At 34.7% G+C, this 23,702-nt stretch overlaps 1 protein-coding gene across 1 annotated transcript in view; it reads right to left on the bottom strand.

Annotated features, from left to right (window-relative positions):
• Sycp1 (synaptonemal complex protein 1) overlaps positions 1 to 23,702 on the bottom strand; it is a 92,729-nt gene that overhangs the window by 17,781 nt on the left and 51,246 nt on the right. Inside the window, exons 19-26 of the mRNA XM_041638211.1 lie at positions 23,601 to 23,671; positions 18,259 to 18,340; positions 15,683 to 15,745; positions 13,426 to 13,488; positions 12,829 to 12,891; positions 3,044 to 3,160; positions 2,494 to 2,604; positions 678 to 770 (exon numbers count right to left, since the gene is read on the bottom strand). Of these exons, the coding sequence (XP_041494145.1) occupies positions 678 to 770; positions 2,494 to 2,604; positions 3,044 to 3,160; positions 12,829 to 12,891; positions 13,426 to 13,488; positions 15,683 to 15,745; positions 18,259 to 18,340; positions 23,601 to 23,671 (663 nt within the window). The remainder of the gene's footprint in view (positions 1 to 677; positions 771 to 2,493; positions 2,605 to 3,043; positions 3,161 to 12,828; positions 12,892 to 13,425; positions 13,489 to 15,682; positions 15,746 to 18,258; positions 18,341 to 23,600; positions 23,672 to 23,702) is intronic.

The raw sequence follows: 23,702 nt of genomic DNA on the forward strand, positions 1-23,702 counted from the left end.
GTGTAAGTGCTTTTCCATATTTCTCAAGACAATGAAACTGTAATCTAATGCATCAAATAAAGTCAGCTATAGAAAAAAATTAACTCAAAAAATGTCCTTTTAAAATTCATACATGTGGTCAGGTAGTGACGGCACATTCCTTTAATCCTAGTACTTAGGAGGCAGAGGCAGGTAGATCTCTGAGTTTGAGGCCAGCCTAGTCTACAGAGTGAATTATAGCAGTCAGAGCTACACAGAGAAACTCTGTCTCAAAACATAAAAAACAAACAAAAAAATCATACGTATGAAGCATTAGGTAATGGAATATAACTAGACTCTATGTGAACAAGTTTCAAGTTTTTCATAGTTTTCCCACGGACTAAAATAGCATATGTATACATACAACAAATTCACATACATACATATACTCATATTCTCTTACTCCACCCCACTCTCCTGTCCAAACAGCAAAACTTTAAGCTTAGTTTAGGTGACTTTTTTACACTTCTGTTGAAAAGACACTTATGTTATAACGTTAAAAAAAATGGGAAAGCATTCTGCTAGAAAATAGGTAAAAATCCTTTTAGATCTAAGACTGACTCTACAGGTCAAATCTCATGGCTCTACTTAGTATTATTCTTTTTTCTAAATGCTGGTATTTTAAGAGTTGGTTTTTATTGCTATTTGTTCTGTCTTACCAAAGCAGCCTTCACCGATGACTGTTCCTGTTCTCTGCTTTTATAAAGTCCTAATTCTGAATCTCTTTCTTCAACAATCTTATCATATTGGTGCTGTATTAAACAAAAAAAGCATTTTAGGTATATTAAAATAAATAGATTATAATTTATAAGATTATACACTACACATTAAATATTTGAAAACTTATAAATTTGAGTGAATATGTATTTTAAGCTTTCATATATATTCTAACAACCTAAACAGTGAAACAGACAAGTTTTTAACATAATCCACAATAACAAGAAATAGTTATTTTAGTAGAAATATTAAATTTCATAATTTAAGAAGTATAGCTGAGTTGGGTAAGCTACCATGTCCACAAACCTATCACTCAGGAAGTTGGGGATTGACTACCATATGTTCAAATTCAACCTGAGCTACAAAGTGAGAGTCTTGTTCAATATGAATATAACACCAAGATGCCTTAGAAAAGTGACTGACCCCAGGGGCAGATAGATGGCTCAGTTAAGAGCACTGGCTGTTCTTCCAGAGATCCTGAGTTCAATTTTCAATACCCACAGTTTACAACCATCTGATGCCCTCTTCTGGCCTGCAGGCATACATGCCAACAGAACACTGTATATACAATAAATAAATCTTTTAAAAAAGAAAAGTGACTGACTCCAAATCTAAAACAGGAAACACAATACAAGCCTTGAAATTTTTGTCATAACAAAAATAAAAGTTATCAAAGACTACTCAAGTCAGGTCAAAAAGACCTAGACAAAGTCAATACAACTTTTCAATATGGACAGGGTTTCTCTGTAGCTTTGGAGCCTGTCCTGGAAATCCTTAATGATAAATTACTTCATAGTAATGTTAGAGCCTAGTTCGAATTTTTTGTTGTTGTTGTTGTTGTTTGTTGTTGTTGCTTTTCAAGACAGGGTTTCTCGGTAGCTTTTTGGAGCCTGTACTGGAACTAGCTCTTGTAGACCAGGCTGGCCTCAAACTCACAGAGATCCTCCTGCCTCTGCCTCCCGAGTGCTGGGATTAAAGGCATGCGCCACCACCACCCAGCATGGTTCCAATTTTTAAAAATTAATAGGTAAGGACAAACTATTTCCTCTCCAAATCTGAAAGAAAATTAAGTTTACCTAAAAGAAAAATTACTCAAACAATAGAAAAATAAAAAGTACTCACAACGAATATTAAGTATTTCTCCAGGCTGGAAATATAGATCAGTCATTAAAGGGTAGGCTCACAACCATAAATATAAGTCTTTCATCCATTTACTCCTTTGTTAAGAATTTGTTCAACATAGTAAATGTTCAATACATGTAGAATACTAACATTCAACATATGAATATTAGTAAGAAATATCCTGGGTATGTAGTTAATGAAAGATAGTGCTATGAGACTATTAGAGGAATTCAGAAAGCATGACTATTTGCATTTATTATAAATGATAACAAGATATTTACTAGAGGAAGAGGCACCTCAGCTGGACCTTGAATGGTTGAGATCTGAACTTAGAGAAATAGAGGATCAATAATAATAGTTAAGCTATAATTAGGTACTGTTGTATAGAAAATAACTTCTTTGATAAATAAAAGACAACATTGAGTTCATAATTTTAATAGAACTATTCTCTAAAAAATATTTTTTATTATTTATATATATTATTGGGGATTTACAATCGCAGATCGTTAGAGTCTATTCCATAATAATGAAGAGCATGGCTGTAGGCAAGTATGACAGTAGATCATTAGCTAAGAGCTTATATCCTTATTTGCAAGTATGAAACAGTTTAAGTAATAATTTTATTTAATAAATTACCTTATGCTTTTCCATAAGTGCTACCATTTCAGCTATTTTATGTTGACATCGTAAATCAGTTTCTTTCTGTAACTTTACCTCTTCATCAGCTGTTGCTTTGGCTTTCTCAATCTATAAAATTTTTTTAAAAAAGTGTTTCTTTTTATTTATTGCTGCTGGACCCTATACCAATTTCCAAAAAATTCAACTTTTCTTTAAGAAGCATATATTCTACTTACATAAAATATAAAACTCAAACAGCAGAAAATTAGAAACAAAGTAAGTAAAAAATGTATCACTTATTTGGTTTATTTTTATCAAGTTTCAAAAAGTTAAATGACTATTATATATAAATTGAGACAAGGTTTTTCTGTGTAGTTCTGGCTATTCTGGAACTTGATCTGTACACCAGGCTAGCCTTGAACTCAGAGATCCCTGTCTCTACCTCCAAAAGTGCTGGAATTAAAGGCATGTGCCACCAATGCCCAGCAAAAGTACTTATTTTTTTTTTAAAGCTAATCAACTAACATTTTTAGCATAGTAAGTTCTGAAAATATTTAGGTTTTTCTACCTCTCCCAAAAGCTTTTCTTCTGACATCTTTTTGACCTCAATTTCTTTCTGATAGTTGTTAGTCATTTCTTGAAATTTTTGTTTGGCATTGTCTAGTTCCAACTCTAATTTGTTGACCTGTAAGTAAAGAAAGTAACATTGATTTTAATAAATTATATAGATTACTCAAAAATATTTCATACTAAGTGGTAATTTTGTAAACCCTAAAATATTCAAGAAAATTATGAGTGAATCATTTATTTACATTTTTCATATGTTGAGTGAGATGTGTTTTATCTTTCATGGTCTATCTTGACTCCTAATATATGTATATATGCCAAGCAATATAATATAAACAGCCACATATTTTTGTTTCAAACCATTTTACTTAAAAATTACAACTAATGCTCCATTAAAAAAATACATATACTTCCACTGATGTTCTATCAAATTCTATCAACTTGAATCAAACTTTAAGTCCAACTTTGAGTAGCTTTCAGCCTTTCCTTCAAAATGAAACATGCAAACATACTATATACATGAACTTACAAATACTGGGGCACAGGAAAAAATGGTCCACCATGTTACATAAGGTGATAAGGAGTGGTTGTTGGAAGCAAGGCTAATAGAGTAAAATTTACTGCAGCTAACCCACCCAGAAAGGATCTCATAAGCAACAATGCATTCCTTTGAGAATGTCTTGGAATTTACAGAGTAAACCTTGCAGTGCCCACAGGTTCTTTACACACGGATCTAAATCAAGATAATTCATTTGGTTAATATCAGCTAAGGTGAAACCTCTTTTCATGAAATCAAACCAGGGGGAAAAAAAAACACCTAGGAAAATTTTTCAACATTGGCAGTGGTCTTACAACAGCTCTTTGGCATCTGTTATAAGTCTATTTCTAATCGAAGACTCCTTTCCACCAACATCCACAAGTACATCCACCGTACATGTGGTTTATCATAACCAAGGCGGGGGGAAGCTTTCTCACAGATGAGGGTTCTTGCCCTGATGTCTTTGTTTGCAGGATATTGCACGTTTTGGTTTTTGGCTTTCATTTGTTTGTTTTGTTTTTCGAGACAGGGTTTCCCTCCATAGCTTTGGAGCCTGTCCTGGAACTCTGTAAACCTTGAACTCACAGAGTCTGCCTGTTTCTGCCTCTGGAGTGCCAGGATTAAAAGTGTATGCCATCACCACCCAGCACATTCATTTATTAATGAGTTTCTTTTTCCATTTTTTTCTCCATTTTTATTTTTTAGACAATGTCTCTTTATATAGCTCTGGCTGCACTAGAAACTTGCCAGGTAGATCCTTGACTTACAGAAGATATACTTGTCTCTGCCTCTGTCTTTGACTACTGAGTGTTGGGAATAAAGAGATGTCCCAACATGGGCCTTAAAAGAATTCTTTTTTTTTAAATGCAATTTTATTTTCTTTTTAATTTTCTTTTTTTTTTCCTTTTTAAAAGTCATTTTTACATACCAACTACAGTTCCCCCTCTCTCCCTTCCTCTCGTTCCCACACTCTACCCCCCATTTACTCCTCAGGCCTCCCATGGGGAGTCAACTAAGCCTGGCACATCAAGTTGAGACAGGACCAAGTCCTTCCCCACTGCATCAAGGCTGAGCAAAAGAGGGAATGGGTTCCAAAAAGCCAGCTCATGCAGCAGGGATAAATCCTGATCCCACTGCCAGGGGTCTCAAAAATTGACCAAGTCAGACAACTGTCACCCACATTCAGAGGGCCTAGTTTGGTCCCATGCAGGTTCTCCAACTGTTAATCCAGAGTCTGTGAGCTTCCCTAGCTCAGATCAGCTCTCTCTGGGGATTTCCCCATCATGATCTTGCCCCCCCCCCCCCACAACCACCACTTGCCTCCTCCCTCTCTTCGACTGAACTCCAGGAGTTCGGCCGAGTGCTTGGCAGTGGATCTCTATATCTGCTTCCATCAGTTCCTGGATGAAGGTTCTATGATGGTTATTAGGTTAGTCACCAATCCGATTACAGGAGAAGGCCAGTTCAGGCACCCTCTCCACTATTTTTAGGAGTCTTAGCTGGAGTCATCCTTGTGGATTCCTACCCTGATATCCAAACCATACAAAGACTAGTAAGAAAGAAAATTACAGAACAATCTCCCTCATGAACACTGACGCAAAAATACTCAATAAAATACTGGCAAACTGAATTCAAGAACACATCAAAAAAAAATCATCTACCCCTCAACATAGAGCCAGCCACACTGAACCTTATAAAAAGAGAAAGTGGGAAGTACACTTACTTGAACGCATTGGCACTGGAGACTACTTCCTAAATATAATCCCAGCAGCACAAACACTGAGAGAAACAATTATTAAATGGGACCTCCTGAAACTGAAAAGCTTCTGTAAAGCAAAGGACACAGTGAACAAGACAAAACAACAGCCAACAGAGTGGGAAAAGATCTTCACTAACCCCACATCAGACAGAGGTCTGATCTCCAAAATATACAAAGAACTCAAGAAAATTTTCAACAAAAGAGCACATAATCTGATAAAAAAAAATGTACAGAACTAAACAGAGAACTATCAACAGAGGAATCTAAAATGGCTGAAAGACACTTAAGGAAATGTTCAACATTCTTAGTCATCAGAGAAATGCAAATCAAAACAACTCTGAGATTCCATCTTACACCTGGTAAGAATGGCCAATTTCAAAAACACTGATGACAACTTATGCTGGAGAGGTTGTGAGGTAAAGGGAACACTTATGCATTGCTGGTGGGAATGCAAGCTGGTACTACCCCTTTGGATGTCAGTGTGGCAATTTCTCAGAAAATTAGGAAACAACCTTCCTCAAGACCCAGTAATACCACTTTTGGGTATATATCCAAAGGATGCTCAATTTTGCCACAAGGACATGTGCTCAACTATGTTCATAGCAGCTTTGTTTGTCATAGCCAGAAACCTGGAAACAATCTAAATGCTCCTCGATCAAAGAATGGATTAAGGAAAATGTGGTACATTTACACAGTGGAGTACTATGCAGCAGAAAAAAAATAACGATAGCTTGAATTTTGCAGGAAAATGGATGGAGCTAGAGAACATTATTTTGAGTGAGGTAACCCAGACACAGAAAGACAATTATCACATGTACTCACTCATAGGTGGTTTTTAAACATAAAGCAAAGAAAACCAGCCTACAAACCACAAACCCAGAGAACTTAGACAACAATGAGGACACTAAGAGAGACTTACATAGATCTAATCTACATAGGAAGTAGAAAGTAGAAAAAGACATGATCTCCTGAGTAAATTGGGAGCATGGGAACCTTGGGGGAGAGTTGAAGTGGGGAGGGGAGAAGCAGAGAGGGGAGCAGAGAAAAAATGTTGAGCTCAATAAAAATCAAGAAAAAATCATCTACCATGATCAAACGGGCTTCACATCAGAGATACAGAGATGGTTCAACATATGAAAATATGTCAATGTAATTCACCATATGAACAAACTGAAAGAAAAAAAAGGCCACATGATCATTGCATTAATTGTTGAAAAAGACTTCGACAAAAGAAAGGTTTGAAGCGATCAAGGATACAAGGAACATACCTAAACATAATAAAGGCAATATACATCAAGCCAACAGCTAATATCAAACTAAATGGAAAGAAACGCAAAATGATTCCACTACAATCAGGAACAAGATAAGTCTGTCCATTCTCTCCATATCTATTCAATATAGTATTCAAAGTTCTAGCTAGAGCAATAAGACAACAAAAGGAGATCAAGGGGATACAAATTGGAAAAGAAGTCAAACTTTTCCTGTTTGCAGATGATATGACAGAATATATAAGTGATCCCAAAAACTCTACCAGGAACTCCCACAGATAATAAATACCTTAAACAATGTGACAGAATACAAGATTAATTAACTCAAAAAAAATCAGTAGCCCTCCTATATACAGATGATAAACAGGCTGAGAAAAAAAATCAGAGAAACATCACCCTTTACAATAGCCACAAATAATATAAACTATCTTGGGGCAACTCTAACCAAATAAGTGAAATACCTGTATGACAAGAACTTCAAGTCTTTGTAGAAAGAAACTAAAAATTTTCTTAATATTTCAGTTGGTAAGTTTTAATTCATTTTATGATAATCCATAACTAACTGAAATCCCATGCATTCAAATAAAAATATATTTAATGTTTTCCATAAAGAATGTTTTTAATTTTTGCTTTCTCAAATTTTATATATTGCATAGCTGTATCTCAAATATAGTAATGTCAGGAGATACAAAGAACCCTAAATTAGCCTTCTGCAGGGCTGTCTTTCTTTCGCACGACCCAGCACCCCCAGCACCCCTCCCCAACCCTGCCCCGCTGTATGCTAGGACCAGTGCTCAACTACAGTCTTAAGCTCCTAAACTAAGGCGACCCACCCAGAGCGGTGAGTGCCTGCCAGCCGGGCAGGCCTCAGGGTCCCCTGTAAGGGAGCCGGGCACCTCCAGCTCCTGCGCCAGGCTTCCTGTGTGCTCCTGGATACCACCCCCCCCCCACTTGCTCCATTCATCCTGTTGGCCCTGGATCATTGGGCTACCGGCGGCCCTGTTTAGTTGCTGAGGAATCCCATCAGGACGGTTGAGGAGGAATCCCATCTGGACGGGAACGGTTCCTGCTTCTACACTGAAGAGATATACCCTGAGAGTCAATCACAGCAAAGTCTGGACCAAGAGACCAGGCCTCTCCTGGCTCCATTTGAAGGAAGAGATGGGAAGGCGCCAATACAAGAATTCCTCCAACAATCTGAAAGGCAACATGACACCACCAGAAACCAGGGATCCCGAAATAAGAAGAATTGTACACCCTACTCCTGAAGAAATAGAAGAAATCGACTCAAAAGTGAACTATATGAAAATAATAGAGGACCTTAAACAGGAGGTGAAAAACTGCCATAAACAATTAGAGATTACAAACAAAAAGGTAGAGGAAATGAATAAATCGCTCAAAGACATGCAAGAAAACCAAGAAAAACAAGAAAAAGCAATCAAACAGGTTAGGGAAGCGGTTCAAGACATGAAGAATGAAATGGAAGCAATGAAGAAAGCACAAACCGAGGGAAGAATGGAGATGGAAAATCTGGGTAAACGAACAGGAATGACAGAAACAAGTACTAACAACAGATTACAAGAGATAGAAGAGAGAATATCAGACACTGAAGATACCATAGAAAAAATAAACACACTGATCAAAGAAAACAGCAAAACCAACAAATTCTCATCACAAAACATTCAGGAAATTTGGGACACAATAAAAAGACCAAACCTAAGAATAATTGGAGTAGAAGAAGGAGAAGAAGTGCAGCTCAACGGTACAGAAAATATACTTAATAAAATTATAGAAGAAAACTTTCCCAACCTGAAGAAAGAGGTACCTATGAAGGTTCAAGAAGCATACAGAACACCAAATAGGCTGGATCAAAAAAAAACATCCCCTCGCCATATAATAATCAAAACACAAAATACACAGAATAAAGAAAGAATATTAAGAGCCGCAAAGGAAAAAGGCCAAGTTACTTATAAAGGTAAACCTATCAGACTTACACCTGACTTCTCTATGGAAACCATGAAAGCCAGAAGGTCCTGGATAGATGTACTGCAAAAACTAAGAGATCATGGATGCAAGCCCAGACTACTATATCCAGCCAAGCTTTCGTTCACTATAAATGGAGAAAACAAAATTTTCCAGGATAAAAACAAATTCAAACAATACGTAGCCACAAATCCAGCCTTACAGAAAATTATAGAAGGAAAATCACTAACCAAGGAGTCCAACAATGCCCACAATAACTCAGTCATCTAGAGACCTTTCACCAGCGCAACTCAAAGAAGGGAAACACACAAACCCTACTACTAAAAAAGTGACCGGAGTTAACAACCACTGGTCATTAATATCATTTAATGTCAATGGGCTCAACTCACCTATAAAAAGGCACAGGCTAAGGGATTGGATACGAAAACAGGATCCAACGTTCTGCTGTCTACAAGAAACACACCTCAACCACAAAGACAGGCACCTACTCAGAGTAAAGGGCTGGGAAAAGGCTTATCAAGCAAATGGTCCTAAGAAACAAGCAGGTGTGGCCATACTAATTTCTAACAAAGTTGACTTCAAACTTAAATCAATCAGAAGAGATGGAGAGGGACATTTTATACTCATAACAGGAACAATTCATCAGGATGAAGTCTCAATCCTGAATATCTATGCCCCGAATATAAAAGCGCCCACGTATGTAAAAGAAACATTACTAAAACTCAAGGCAGACATCAAACCACACACACTAATAGTAGGAGACTTCAACACTCCTCTCTCACCAATGGACAGGTCAATCAAACAGAAACCTAACAGAGAAATTAGAGAATTAATGGAGGTAATGAAGCAAATGGACTTAACAGACATCTATAGATTATTCCACCCGAAGAGGAAAGAATATACCTTCTTCTCTGCAGCTCATGGAACCTTCTCGAAAATTGACCACATACTCGGTAACAAAGCTAACTTACACAGTTACAAAAAAATATTAGTAACCACCTGTGTCTTATCAGATCACCATGGATTAAAGTTAGAATTCAACAACAATGCTACCCCCAGAAAGCCTACAAACTCATGGAAACTGAACAGTCAACTTCTGAACCATACCTGGATTAAGGAAGAAATAAAGAAAGAAATTAAAGTCTTCCTTGAATTCAATGAAAATAAAGAAACAACATACTCGAACTTATGGGACACTATGAAAGCAGTGCTAAGAGGAAAGTTCATCGCACTAAGTGCCCACTTAAAGAAAACAGAGAAAGCACATATTGAAGACTTAACAGCCCACCTGAAAGCTCTAGAAAAAAAAAGAAGCAGACTCACCTAGGAGGAGTAGAAGATTGGAAATAATCAAACTGAGGGCTGAAATCAACAAAATAGAAACACAGAAAACAATCCAAAGAATCAATGAAACAAAAAGCTGGTTCCTGGAGAAAATCAACAAGATTGATAAACCCCTATCCAAACTAATCAAACGGCAGAGAGAGAATACGCAAATTAATAAGATCAGAAATGAAAAGGGGGACATAACCACAGACACAGAGGAAATTCAGAGAATCATCAGATCATATTACAAAAGCCTGTATAACACAAAACTGGAAAAAAGAACCCTAAATTAGCACTTATTGCCCAGATTCACTTTACCTGAGAGTTAAATTGTAACTAAGGAAATATGTCAAAGCAGGAGACAAGAATTCCACCAAGAAGGCATAGGTAAATTCCACCAAGAAGGCATAGGTAGTGAACAGTGAACCAGAATGCATTCAATATCCATAAATCAACTGTCAACTTTAAGCTAAGGTAAGATATTACCAATATCAGTAAGTTTCTGTTCATCTTCTTTGGTTTCCCCTACAGCCCCCTCAAAATGTTATAAATATTCTTAATATTTACAAGTAAGATTGTTTTAGTGCTTTTAAAACTTATTATACTTATCTATTTAGATAGAGAGGGGCGGAAGTATGCAACCACATGCATGTGAAGGTCAGAGGACAACTTGAATGAGCCAGTTTTCTCTTTGTACCAAGTGGACCCAAGGATCTAACTTAGGTTGTCAGATTTAGTGGCAATAGTCTTTAGCCACTGAGCCATCTTGTCAGCCCAGTAAATATTATTTAACACTTTTCTTCTATTTTCTGTTTTATATGTTTCCTCAAATACTATTTGGTTTTGAAATTTATCCAATATTTTTATGGTATATGTATTCTTTCTCTTCTTCTAAAGCCTGTACCAAATAGTTATGTATATAAACAGTTTATCAATTTCTCTGGTAATATTCCATTACATGAATATAACACAGATTGCTTATGTAATTATTCTTAGATTCTTAACTAATTCTATGTCCTTATGAAAATCTTGTGGTACAAATATATAGTAATTTCCTATGATAGATACCCAAAATTGAATGGCTGGATCATGGACATGTTGCATGTTTAGACTATTAGATATCATCATCTTCCTAAGCATTCAACAATTTAAATTACCAACATCAGGGCCCCTAGAAAAGGTAAGATCACATGCTACACCACAAAGAGCAACACAACACCAGTAAAACCTAAAGATCCTACAATAGCAAGACCTGAACAACCAAATATGGATGAACCAGAAGAAAATGACCTAAAAAATAACTTCAAGAGAATGTCTGAAATTCTTAAAGATGAAATATTTAATATTTACAATTTCTGATGCTTTTCATTCTTCTAACTAATCTACATTTCTGTTTAATATCATTTTCTTCAGCCTCAGGAAATTCTTTCAACAGACAAATGATGATATAAGGCGCAAAGACAACACAACAAAGGAATGGCATATATAAAATGCTGGAAAATAATCTGTCTTCATAGGATTTTGTACACAGAAAAAATAACACTAAGAACTATGCTACAAGAAATGTTGAAAAAACTATATCTAGGCAGGCATACATTAGTCAAAGTGCTAAACCAAGGATAAAGAGGAACTTAAAATCACACATAAGAAATGTCACATATAGAACCTAAGACCTAGGCCTAGGAAAAACCTAATACTATTATTATTCTGCTAAAGGGACATAGCAATAAATGACTCTTAATGACATTCTGCTAGATCAATGCCTTGCTCAGCCCTCATCAGAGAAGAAGCTTCTTGCACTAGATGAAAACTAACACAGAAGCCGGGCAGTGGTGGCGCATGCCTTTAATCCCAGCACTCGGGAGGCAGAGGCAGGAGGATCTCTGTGAGTTCGAGACCAGCCTAGTCTCCGAGAGCTAGTTCTAGAACAGGCTCCAAAGCTACAGAGAAACCCTGTCTAGGAAAAAAAAAAGAAAACTAACATAGAGACCCACAAATATGCAGAATTAGAGTTTCTGGAGCACTCAGTCTTGAATGAGATGTCTTTATCAAAGTCCTCCCCAACAAGACTCAGGGATCTCTGAGGAAGAGGAGGCAGAAAGATTCTAAGAATCAGAAGTGATAGATGAAGGAAAGAGTCTTCCAGACACAACAGGAATAATGAAATATGAAATCACAAAGATTGTGGAATGGTCACACAAGGCCTACACAGGTTCAAGCCAGACAGGGTCCCAGAACTGAGAGGAAGAAGTGGACACAGGTTTCCACCCCGACCAAGAAATTATCCTCAAATGATACTCACTGACGAAGAAAAAAAAATTAACTTTTCTCCAATGGAGTATCACTGGGTTTATTAACATCCACTAGGTCAGGCCCCATGCCCAGGAGTAGTTATTCAATACAAAATTAACTCAACCAGGTTTTTGTAAGCTTTTTATGACATTCTGCATTGTTTGGGCATTTTTTGTCTTATTGATCTTCTGCTTATATATTTTGATTTCAGTTTTGTAGAGTTTGTGTGTTTCTTTTTTAAAGAGAGAGAGAAAAAGAACATAAAGTTGGGTCAGTAGAAAAGTAGGTAAGACCTAGAAAGAATGAGAGGATAAACATGATCAAAAGTATTATAGGAAAAAAAATTTTAAAAAAATACAAATTATTGCTGTATAATATATCAGTAAAGAAAATAAAACACACGTGTATATATACATAGAGCATGCACAAATGTATTAAGTGGTTCACATAATTCTGACCCAGCTAAATCACAATAAACATTCTATCACTCCTATAAAAATTAATCTCTTCAATCCAAAAATATAACAGCATCTGAAGGTAAGCATTAAATTATAAAAGGATAATATAGTATTTCTAAACCTTCATGTATTTAAGAAAACTAAAATAAAAATGTCACATACCTTTATCTCATATGCATTCAGCTGTTTGTTATCTGTTGAACTCTTTTTTTTCAAGGTCTTATTCTATGGAAAATTAATTATGGTTAGTACTACAGTGATTAAGACTTACAATGAAATGAAATGAAATGAAAGCATTGCTCTCTAAAACTATAGTGCAAATATTGGGATAATTTTTAAGAAAATTTATATTATTAAGAAAGCCTGGGGGCTGGAGAGATGGCTCAGAGGTTAAGAGTACTGACTGCTCTTCCTGAGGTCCTGAGTTCAATTCCCAGCAACCACATGGTGGCTCACAACCATCTGTAATGAGATCTGGTGCCCTCTCTGGCAAGTAGGCATATATGCAGACAGAGCACTGTATACATAATAAATAAAAATCTTTAAAAAAAAAAAAAAAGAAAGCCTGGGGCTGGAGAGTTGGCTTAGAGGGTAAGAGCACTGGCTGCTCTTCCAGAGGTCCCGAGTTCAATTCCCAGCAACCACATGGTGGCTCACAACCATCTGTAATGAGACCTGGTGCCTTCTTTGCCAGCAGTACATTGTATGCTTAATAAATAAATAAAATCTTTATAAAAAAAGAAAAGAAAGAAAACCTACCTCCTGATGAAGCTCTTCAATATACTTGCTTTTACTTTCAACTTGTTTCCTTAAATTGTTACACTGTAAAATTATTTTTAAAATTACATAATTTTATTCAATATTCTGATCAAAATAAGCAATTTCAAACTAATAAAATACTGCATGATATAACATAAGGCTCACTAAAAGTCATTCTGTTAATGTAAAAATATAAATATGATCGGTCTTCATTACTCGTTATTCTCTCATTCTCATTTCTGAGATTCTAATGTCATTAAATATGATAAAGAAATATTAATATGATATTCTACCTCCTGACAGAACTCCATTTCTTCTTACTGAAATACCAACTAAGTCACTTTTTAATATATTACTTAGTGGGGTTATTTCATCTGAGTACATGCAGAACTGAATTAAAATGTATTAGTCCAAGAAACATCCTAAGTACCATAAAAGAGGCACAGATTTCTAAGAGATTTCTAAACTACCAGATATATAAATTGTTCTAATTCCCATTAGAGTAAAAATTCTCACAAGAAAAAAAAATCAGTCTCCTTCATTAGCACCAAATGTTGTTGGATATTTTTCTTGTAATACTCATACATGGCTATAGTTAGTTAATATTTTGCATATAAATGAACTTTATATAGCATTGCTTTTTTTTGTTTACAAGTGTTTTGGTTTGTTTTTTAAGACAGGGTTTCTCTGTGTAGTCCTAGCTGACCTGAAACTTGCTCTGTAGACCAGACCTCAAACTACAGAAATGTCCCTGCCTCTGCCTACCAAGTACTGGAATTAAAAGTATACGTCACCAACTCAGAATGTGATTTTATTTTTTAATTAGTGTATCATTGTGTACCCAAGCTTACTTCAAACCATAATCTTCCTATCTTATTCTTCAAAAACTGGGATTACAGAGATATACCACCATGCCTGGCTACAAGTGGTTTTCTAAAATTTTGCATATCACAAGCCTAAAAAGAACAATTTCAAAAGAAAGGAAGGAAAACACAACTACAGGAAAAAAAAAGCATTTCTCTGATTTTCACACTGATTTGATAAACTGGCACGAGACTTGGCACATTTAATAATCGCACTAGGGGTCTGGAGAGATGGCTCAGTGGTTAAGAGCACTGCCTCCTGTTCCAAAGGTCCTGAGTTCAATTCCCAGCAACCACATGGTGGCTCACAACCATCTGTAATGAGATCTGGTGCCCCCTTCTGGCCTGAAGAACAATGTATATCTAATGAATAAATAAATCTTTAGAAAAAAGAAAAGAAAAAAAAAGAATCGCACTAGGAAGGGAGAGTCAGACCCATCTTTATAAATAAATGGGGGTCAGGCCAGGGCAGGGTTTGGCTTTTTGAGACAGGGTTTCTCTGCAGCTTTGGAAACTGCCCTGGAACTAGCTCTTGTAGACCAGGCTGGCCTCAAACTCATGGAGATCTACCTGTCTCTGTCTCCCAAGTGCTGGGATTAAAGGCCTGTGCTATCACTGCCCGGAATTTCAAGGCAAGGCTGTTACATAGTGAACTCCAGGCCAGCCAAGGCTACATTATAAGATCCTGTCTCAATAAAAATAAATAAACAAACAAACAAAAACCATAGTAACAGATGAAATTATCTTTACATAAATATTTTATTTATTAAAAGAAATCAATCATTTTTGTTTTGCCAGAAAGGCTACTTAGATTCTCATGATTTGGTTCTTAATAAAGCTATAACTATTTTATTTACCAGTCGAAATAATTTTCCCCCTCTGGCTAAAAAACAAATTATATGACTATTAATTACAAGTCAGAACTTCAGACAGTAAACTATACTTTTCAGAGGACTGTTCATTTTATGGAAATAGATTAAGTATAGGACAAGATGTATAGTAAAATGAGAGGAAGGAAACCCAGGTAAATAAAAGACATTTCAAATAAAGAGAGCAGGAATTTTTCTGCAGCTCAATTTTAGAAATGAGCAAAAGAGCTGAATAATTTCTAAAAGCATCTTATCATTTTGAGGCAATTCGCAATAAATATAGCTATTTATGAGCATGAATTTAAGAAAAAAGTGAAAGTAGGGAGTTTAACAAAATTTTGGTCTCTAAAAGGGCCTATTTAACATTGGTGAATCCAGAGTCTCTTCAAAGAAATACCAGTAAAAACATTGTATTCTTCCTCAAAGCCTTCTACAGGAATATAAGAGAAAAGCTGGTCCTTCAAAATCTAGTCATATATTTTCACAAGGTTCTTATTCCCAAACATTTTTTCTAATTGATAATACCTTATTTTCTAGTATCTTCATTTGCTTTTCTTTCTTTAAAACTTCACATTCAATGCTTCGAGCCTAAAAAAAATATTTGAAATCATTTAAACTGTTAATAGAATTTCATTTTCTTGTGTACTTTAGAAAATTATAGTTTTATATATTTACAAAAAGACGTATCAGCTCATCCAGTTTATTTCACTCCTTTAAAAAAAAGAATATACCTTTATGTAATATGTTAACTGCCTTAATTTAATATTTTATAATATATATGCATAAATTTTATATATACATTAATTTTTTGAGACAACATTTCTGTATGTAGCCCTGACTGTCCTGGAACTTGCTCTGTAAACCAGGCTATCCTCAATTTCATGCCTACTTGTCAATATTTCCTTTTTAAAAAGATTTTTTTCTATTACTTTAAATTACGTGTATGGGGGTGGTACCCATGGAGTTCAGAGAACAATATCAAATCCCAAGGACCTAGTTATAAGCAACTGTGAGCTTCCCAATATGGGTGATGTAGAACTAGGATCCTCTGTAAAAGCATTACTTGTTATTAAATGCTGAGCCATCTCTCCAGTCTCTTTACCACTAATATTTTCTATAATAGTAAAACAGATCATACTTTAAATTCTTCATGTTCATATGTGTATGTCTATGTCTCTCTCTCACTCTGTATATTATGTACTTGTTTGCGTGTATATACATGTGAGATAGGATCACTCATTGCACTTGAAGCCATTCAATTTGAATAGGTTGGCTAGCCAAATGAGCTCCAGAGATGCGCCTGTCTCCACCTTCCCAAGGCTGGATTTGACTTTGTGCCACTATGCTCAGCTTTTATGCGGGTGCTAGAAATCTGAACTCAAGTCCTCATATTTGCATGGTTAGCACTTTAACAATTGAACCATCTCCCCAGTCCCCAAACTTAAATTTCAGTGAAGTAAAATAACACATAGAACCTCGAATGTCTGCTTCATCTTAAGCCCTCCAAAATATCAGCTTATCTTTAAACTATTCTAACAGTCTTTATGTAAATTCTAAAAGGTAAACAATTCTCAGGTCAAAACTCTTCATTATTCTTGAATTCCTAAACACAAATTACTGAGGCTTTAAATATTGTATTTCTTACCTCTATTTCTCCACTGTTCTCTCTATCCATCTTCATCTTTATCCATTCTCCCTACCTTAACCTCCATCTTTCAGCAATAATAAATTTTAATTGCTTTTATTTATCAGGGTTACATACTTCCAGGGGTTTCTCCTAACATTTTTTAAATTTTGAATATTCTTCTTCTGCAAGCTAAACTTCTACTAATTTCTGTTAACTTAAGCCTACTGAATGTTTCTTCTTCTAGAAAGCATGCCCAGACTTAACTAAGTTTTGATTAAATGCTATTCTGTGTGCTCAAGTAGTAAAATCTATATAGAGGACCAGCATTACAATCTTGCTAGTGCTCTTACTTCAAGGGACTCCTTTATTGTAAATTTCATAGTGAGATTATCCACTAGACACAATGACTAGCTTATAAATAAGTAAATAAGCTGTTCAAGACCAGAGTCTTCTCTGAAGACACTTTTTAGTAACCTCCCAAATGATTCTAGTGTCTTCCATCTCTCCTCATTCAAACCTCAAGTATTTTATTATCAGTAAAACATTTTACTGCCCTAATAAAACTTTAGACCGCTTCTGCCCACCAAAGTAACTGACATCTAAAATCGGTATCTAGAACAATACCTGGGACACATTTGGTGGTTAGATAACATTTGCTGAATGACTGAAGGAGCCTTCATAATCATGCATGGTATTTCAACTTTGGCACAATTTTCACCCACTCAATACACACTATATACTGTCTACTCATGACATACTTTGTACTTTCATAGTTTTGTGACATTTGTTGAAATCATATTCAAGGTACAATACAATCTTTTCAGTACATTACATATTATCACACATGAGCCTTTAATTTAGCCTAGAAATATAAGTCAAAATTTAATACTGAACATTTGGGACTAGCGAGGTGCCTTAATAGTTAAGAGTCCTGGTTGCTCTTCCAGAGGACCCAGGTTCATTTCTCAGCACCTACTGGTATCTCACAACCATCTGTTCAGTTCCAGTGGATTTCTGGCCTCCATGGGCACCAAGACATTCACATAAAGTAATAGAAAAAAAACTTAAATGAACCTTTTTCAATTATCTTTAGAATTATATGACTATTTCTTACAAATATGTATCATACTCAAAACCACCCAACTTAAACCACATCATTTAAGATTTTATGTATTTTGCGTGCATGTACCACATGAGTTCAGTATCCAAAGAATCCAGAAGATGGTATCAGATCTCACAAAACTGGAGTTTCAGGCAGTTATGTGAGTACTAAGAACTGAAATTGGTGGTTTATGGCAAGACAGCAAATGCTTTTAATGGCTGTGTCATCTCTCTAGCCTACCTTAACACATATTTTAAATGTTAATGGCTAAATATCTAGATCACTAGCTATTTATACTATGCGTGTCACTTTATTATCTGTATTGTTTTTATGATTTAAATTTTTGAATCCAATCTATTGTTAAATACATACATTCTCTTCACTCTTGTCCAATTTATATTTAACTTCATCTTCTTGCTGTATGAACTTTATTCTTACTGATTCCAGTTCATCCCTAAAAGAAAATACAAGAATAGCTTCATAATCCAAACCATATTTTCATCTCCAAAGATTTTTCTAATTATTGCTCATTAATTTTTTAGGTTTGAGTTTTCATTTTGACTACTAACTTTTCATGCACGGCTATTATATTAACAAGCACATTTCTATTCCCACATTTAAGTTACTGTACATATTTATCCTTAAATTATATGCATCATTTTCTTCCTTTAAAAAACAAATATTTTTTTCATCATTCTAACATATGTTATACAAATAAAATTTTAAAACATAAATACAATTTATTTTAATGATATCTATATATACATATATCATTGTTCATGCTCAGAGACTCTCTCAAAGGCAAAAGAAAGATACTATCCTTCCCCAATGTGCTCCTTTGTTCCTTTAAATTTTGTATTATAATCATGTGTTACTTTTTAAAAAATGTTTTTATTAAAATATTGTATATTACATATGAAAATATTGGTGGTTGTCTCAGCATGTACTTGAAGATACTTTTCTAATTGTAGTTTCCCTTTGTATTGGCAATATAACCTGTGATCTGACCTTTCAAAAACTGAATCCAGGAAAAAAATTTTCTTAAAATTTTTCACATGTATTTATTTGTTTGTTTACTTATTTAGAGAAAAAGGATTGTGTTTTCAATAATACATGTATGAAGGTCAGAAGACAACTTCTAAGGGTCATTTTTTTTCCTTCTACCATGTGGATTCCAGGGATTGAATGCAAAATATCAGGTTTAACAGCAAGTTTTCTTGCCAGCTTTATTCTTTAAATGAGTATAAATTATGATCAGTATGTTCACTTTTCATAGATAATTTACACTTAAAAGTCCTCCTAGCCTATACTATAAGTAGGTATTCAGACTATATTACTCAGATAATTTGAAAGTTATTTTTATAACATCTCTTGAGCTAGAGAAAACTCAACAGATAAGGTGCTTCCCTTGCAAGCAAAAAAACCTGAGTTTAATCCCCAGAAACTACATTAAAGAGCAGGGGTTGTTGAGGCATGCTTGTAATCCCAGTCCCATGGAGGGAGAGACAGGCAGAACCCTGAGCATTGCTTGTTCGACAGCCTAACCTACTTGGTGAGATACAGACTAGTGAGATACCATGTCTTTTTTAAAAGGGAAAAGATACATACAGTAGTTGTAGAATGACATCTGAGGCTGTCCTCTGGCCTCCACACACTCATATAGTATACATATATATGCACTAACAGAGGCTCTTGATGTAGGTGTGGTAGCAAATACCTGTAATCCCAGCATTTGAGAGTCTAAGACAGGAATATCAGCTAAGTACCATCCTGGGCTATACAATTAAGACCTTGTCTCAAAAACTAAGCGAATTAATTTAAAGTTTAAAAAAAAATGAAAAACATTAAACAGCTTCTCTTTAAAATTTGTTTTCATATTTTAACCAAAAAAAGTATAGTGGTTTAGTCATAGATATCTGTAGGTAACAGCTGCACTGAAGAAGAATGTTGATTTTAAAAAAAGGCAAAATCAATCATTATGGGTATGGCAAAAAATGATTTTTCTAAATCTTGAAAATAGTAAACAGCTAATAATTATTAAGCACTGACTGTATCAATCACTATATTCAACACTACTCACAATACCTCATATAATCTCTTAACAAGTATATGAAGAGCTGTATTAGGTCAAAAGATTTCAAATTTTTAATTGTAAAGATTTAAAATAGAAGTTTTCAAAAGCGCATTCTTTAACCAAACATAAGAAACCCAAAATTTCAATGTACACACAATATTTGGAAATCATTCAAGTTACCAATGATTTAAAAAGAAAACTTAAAATACACATATACAAACACACACACACAGATTTAAAAACTAAAACTGCATATCAAGTCAGGTATGGAGTTACATTCCCAGCAACAAGGAGGTAGAGACAAGAAAGATCACTACAAGTTCAAGTCCAGCCTGATTTACACAGGCCCTTCCCCTAAGACCTATGAACTATCTAGCTATGGATTCTTGGCCTTGGTAATGGTGCCACATATGGGTTCTATCTTGTGGTGAAATCCTTAAATCCAATCAAAATGTGGTTGGTTACTCCTATAACATTCATGCCCCTATTATACCATATAATGGTATATAATGCCAGACTTGTCATTACTATAGCTCACAGAGTTCACAGATGTATAAGACTGTTGATGTCTTTTATCCCCTCCTGTAGTGTGCATAGCATTTTCTAGCACTATGAAATCTAGCCAATAGGAATAAAGCTTTCAAGTCTATCAGCTTGATTTCTCCATGTTCTATGACTCAAGTATGTGTTGTCCTCAGAAAATAGTGTCTTACCACCAACTTCTGGAGAATAAAAAGGCAAAGAAAATAGTCTATGTTGGGAGGTGAAGCTTATGGAATCCCACTGGTCAATAGCTTCTTGGCAGTAGCTTTTTATTTCCTAGCCTGTGGTGTCTAGTATGGCATTGTCCTCTCCACTATGGGGTAATTCTATTTAAACTCTTTTTAGATGTGTATGTAATTTAGGAAGCTTCTATAGTAAAAGGCTTCCATATGACGTTATTAAAGGTCTTTAATATTAGTTACCCTTCCTATTGCTCCCCTCCTCTTCCCTGTCCTCTCATTCTTAACCTACTTAATCCTTTCTGTCCCTTTATTCCCCTTTATCACTTCATTCTATCTCCCTGTCCCAGAAAATCCCCCTAATCCATGGCCTTTTACTAGTTTCCTGAATACTATGAGTATTCAAAATGAAACACACATATTTAAAGATTCAAAACTACAAGCCGCATATGTAAGAGAGCATGTTATATTTATCTTCCTGGGTATGGTTTACCTCACGCAGGATGATTGTTTACAGTTCCATTCATTTACCTATGAATTTCATAGTTTCCTTTTTCTTGAACTGAATAATATTTTATTGTATAAACATATCATATTTTCATTATTCATTCATCAGTTAATGAACACCCAGATTATGTTCTACTATTACTCTGCTAAATAGAGTATTAAACTGACTCCTACTACTTATTGCTAGACCCACAGTTAAGTGAAACTCTCTTTGTAGTAGAGGGCAGTTAACACAGAGACCCCCATAACTCATTAACGTGTAGAGAATAAGAGGCTGCTGAGTGCTCAGTTCTAAATGAAACATCTGTATCACACACCTTCTCCCAAAGCTCAACAATAATTATGGAAGGAGTAGAAAGATAGTAAGAGCCAGAAAAGATGGATGACTATTGGGGAAACAGTGTTTTCCAGATACAACAAGGCAGTTGCATATATGAACTCAGAGTGGTTCTGATAGCATGCATGAGACCTATGCAAGCTTAAGCTGAACAAAATTCCAGCATGGACAGGAGAGGTGGACACAAAGCCCTATCCCTAGTTTAGGAACTACTGCTAACTGATAGCTGCCGTGAGAAGGATAGCAGATTTTCTTGAAGGCTATAATGACCCCTGAAAGATTGCCACACTCCAGGAATTAGCCACATGAATATTTTTGTCATCACAGATTGGACTGGATGAATTTAAAAGAAAAAAAAAAAGGACATGAAGTTTGGTAGGTAAGAAGATGGGGATGGATCTAGGAATAGAAGGAAGGAGGTGAATATGATCAAAATATACAAAAATTTCAAAGAACTAATAAAAATATATTTTAAAATGCCATATCAAAAGTAAAAAATAAAAATGCCCAGTCATAAATTCATAGATGTGATTGCAAGTAATCTGAAGGATTGATTTTTTTTCTTTAACTTTTTTCTTTGCTTTCTGAAATTTTTTATATTTTTAAAAAAAATAGAAAAGCTAAGCATCACTATATAGGTTTTGAAAAAAGACTAGTATTTGAATTCAGGGAGGCAAAAGTATTTTAAATACAAAAACAATGGTATAAATATACAAAGCAAAAAACAAAACTAATAGAAATTTTTAAAACTTATATTAAAATAAATTGCCACAAATTAAAAGAAAACAAGTTATAAAAATGCTATAAATAAAATGGATAAAGGATTGCTACATTGGTGCTTAAGTGTAGAAAGGAGCTGCGGGCCGTCTCCTACCACCCAGCTCCCGCACGGCTAGCTTTACCCAAAATAATTACACGAAAACTGTATTCTTTTAAACACTGCTTGGCCCATTATCTCTAGCCTCTTACTGGCTAATTCTCAATCTTGATTAACCCATTTGTAATTATCTGTGTAGCACCACGAAGTGGTGGATTACTGGGAAGGATCTTAACCTGCGTCCATCTTGGGGAGGAGAGCTATAGCATCTGCCTCACTTCACTTCTTCCCAGCATTCTGTTATGTTTACTCTGCCTACCTAATTTTCTGTCCTATCAAAGGGCAGTTTCTTTATTAACCAGTGAAAGTTAACACAGACAGATGACCCTCCTCCATCACTTAAGTCAACAGTAATAAAGCCCTTAAAAGATTAAAGAGTATAGCTATTTCTAGATAATTTTACAACAAAAATTACGACAGGCAAGTTTCGCAAAACTCTAAAGCTTATACAAAAGGTAACTGCAAATCATAAAAAGTGGCTTAAATTTTAAATTATTGCTAAATTAGTGATGATACCAAGCAACAATTGAAACATTTGGAACCAGAGCTTTCAACATGATCTTGGTTGTATTTTACAACTTACAATTAATAAAAACTACTAGGAACCAGGAAATTACCAAGTCACTGGAATCATTAGTTCTAAGATCATATTAATAAATTAAAGACATGTGCTCCTTATTTACTTCAGTTTTATCTATAATAGCAAAAACCTGGAAAAAGTAAATATCTAAAAATAAAGTTACAAATACAAATAATTACTGTGAAAAATATCAAGAAACAATGCTTAAAATATTAATGGAAAATTTTTCATTTAAATAATATAAAATTACATTATGATTAGTACTTATATTCTTAAAACAGAGTGAACACAAATATTCTAATATTATATAATAGTTGATACTTTTGAAAATATTTAAAATTTTTTATTCTAAATTTTCTAGATACAGTTAGCATAATTTTTAGACTTTAATGAAATAGGTTTATGATACTTTAATCTTTGTATAATTTTACTGCTTAAATACTATATATAAAATAGTTTTATTTTTTAATTACTTAAGTATAAAATTATTATAATTTCATTTTTAGACAAGATTTTAAAACCTTAACCTATACCTAATATTCTCACTTTATACAATATTTAACAATAGAAAAGAAATTCTAAAATCCTTGAGACAAAGACAAACTCATTACTCTTGCCTTAAATGTGTTTCTTTTTCTTCCAAATTTTCTATTTGTTTCAGCATCTGTTCTTCTTGCTTTTTGCTATTCTAAGAAGATAATAAAAAATGTTTAATCATT

This window comes from Microtus oregoni, unplaced genomic scaffold (assembly GCF_018167655.1).
Source record: "Microtus oregoni isolate MIOR12 unplaced genomic scaffold, Mior012 000054F_ref0000373, whole genome shotgun sequence".
Classification (NCBI taxonomy): domain Eukaryota; kingdom Metazoa; phylum Chordata; class Mammalia; order Rodentia; family Cricetidae; genus Microtus; species Microtus oregoni.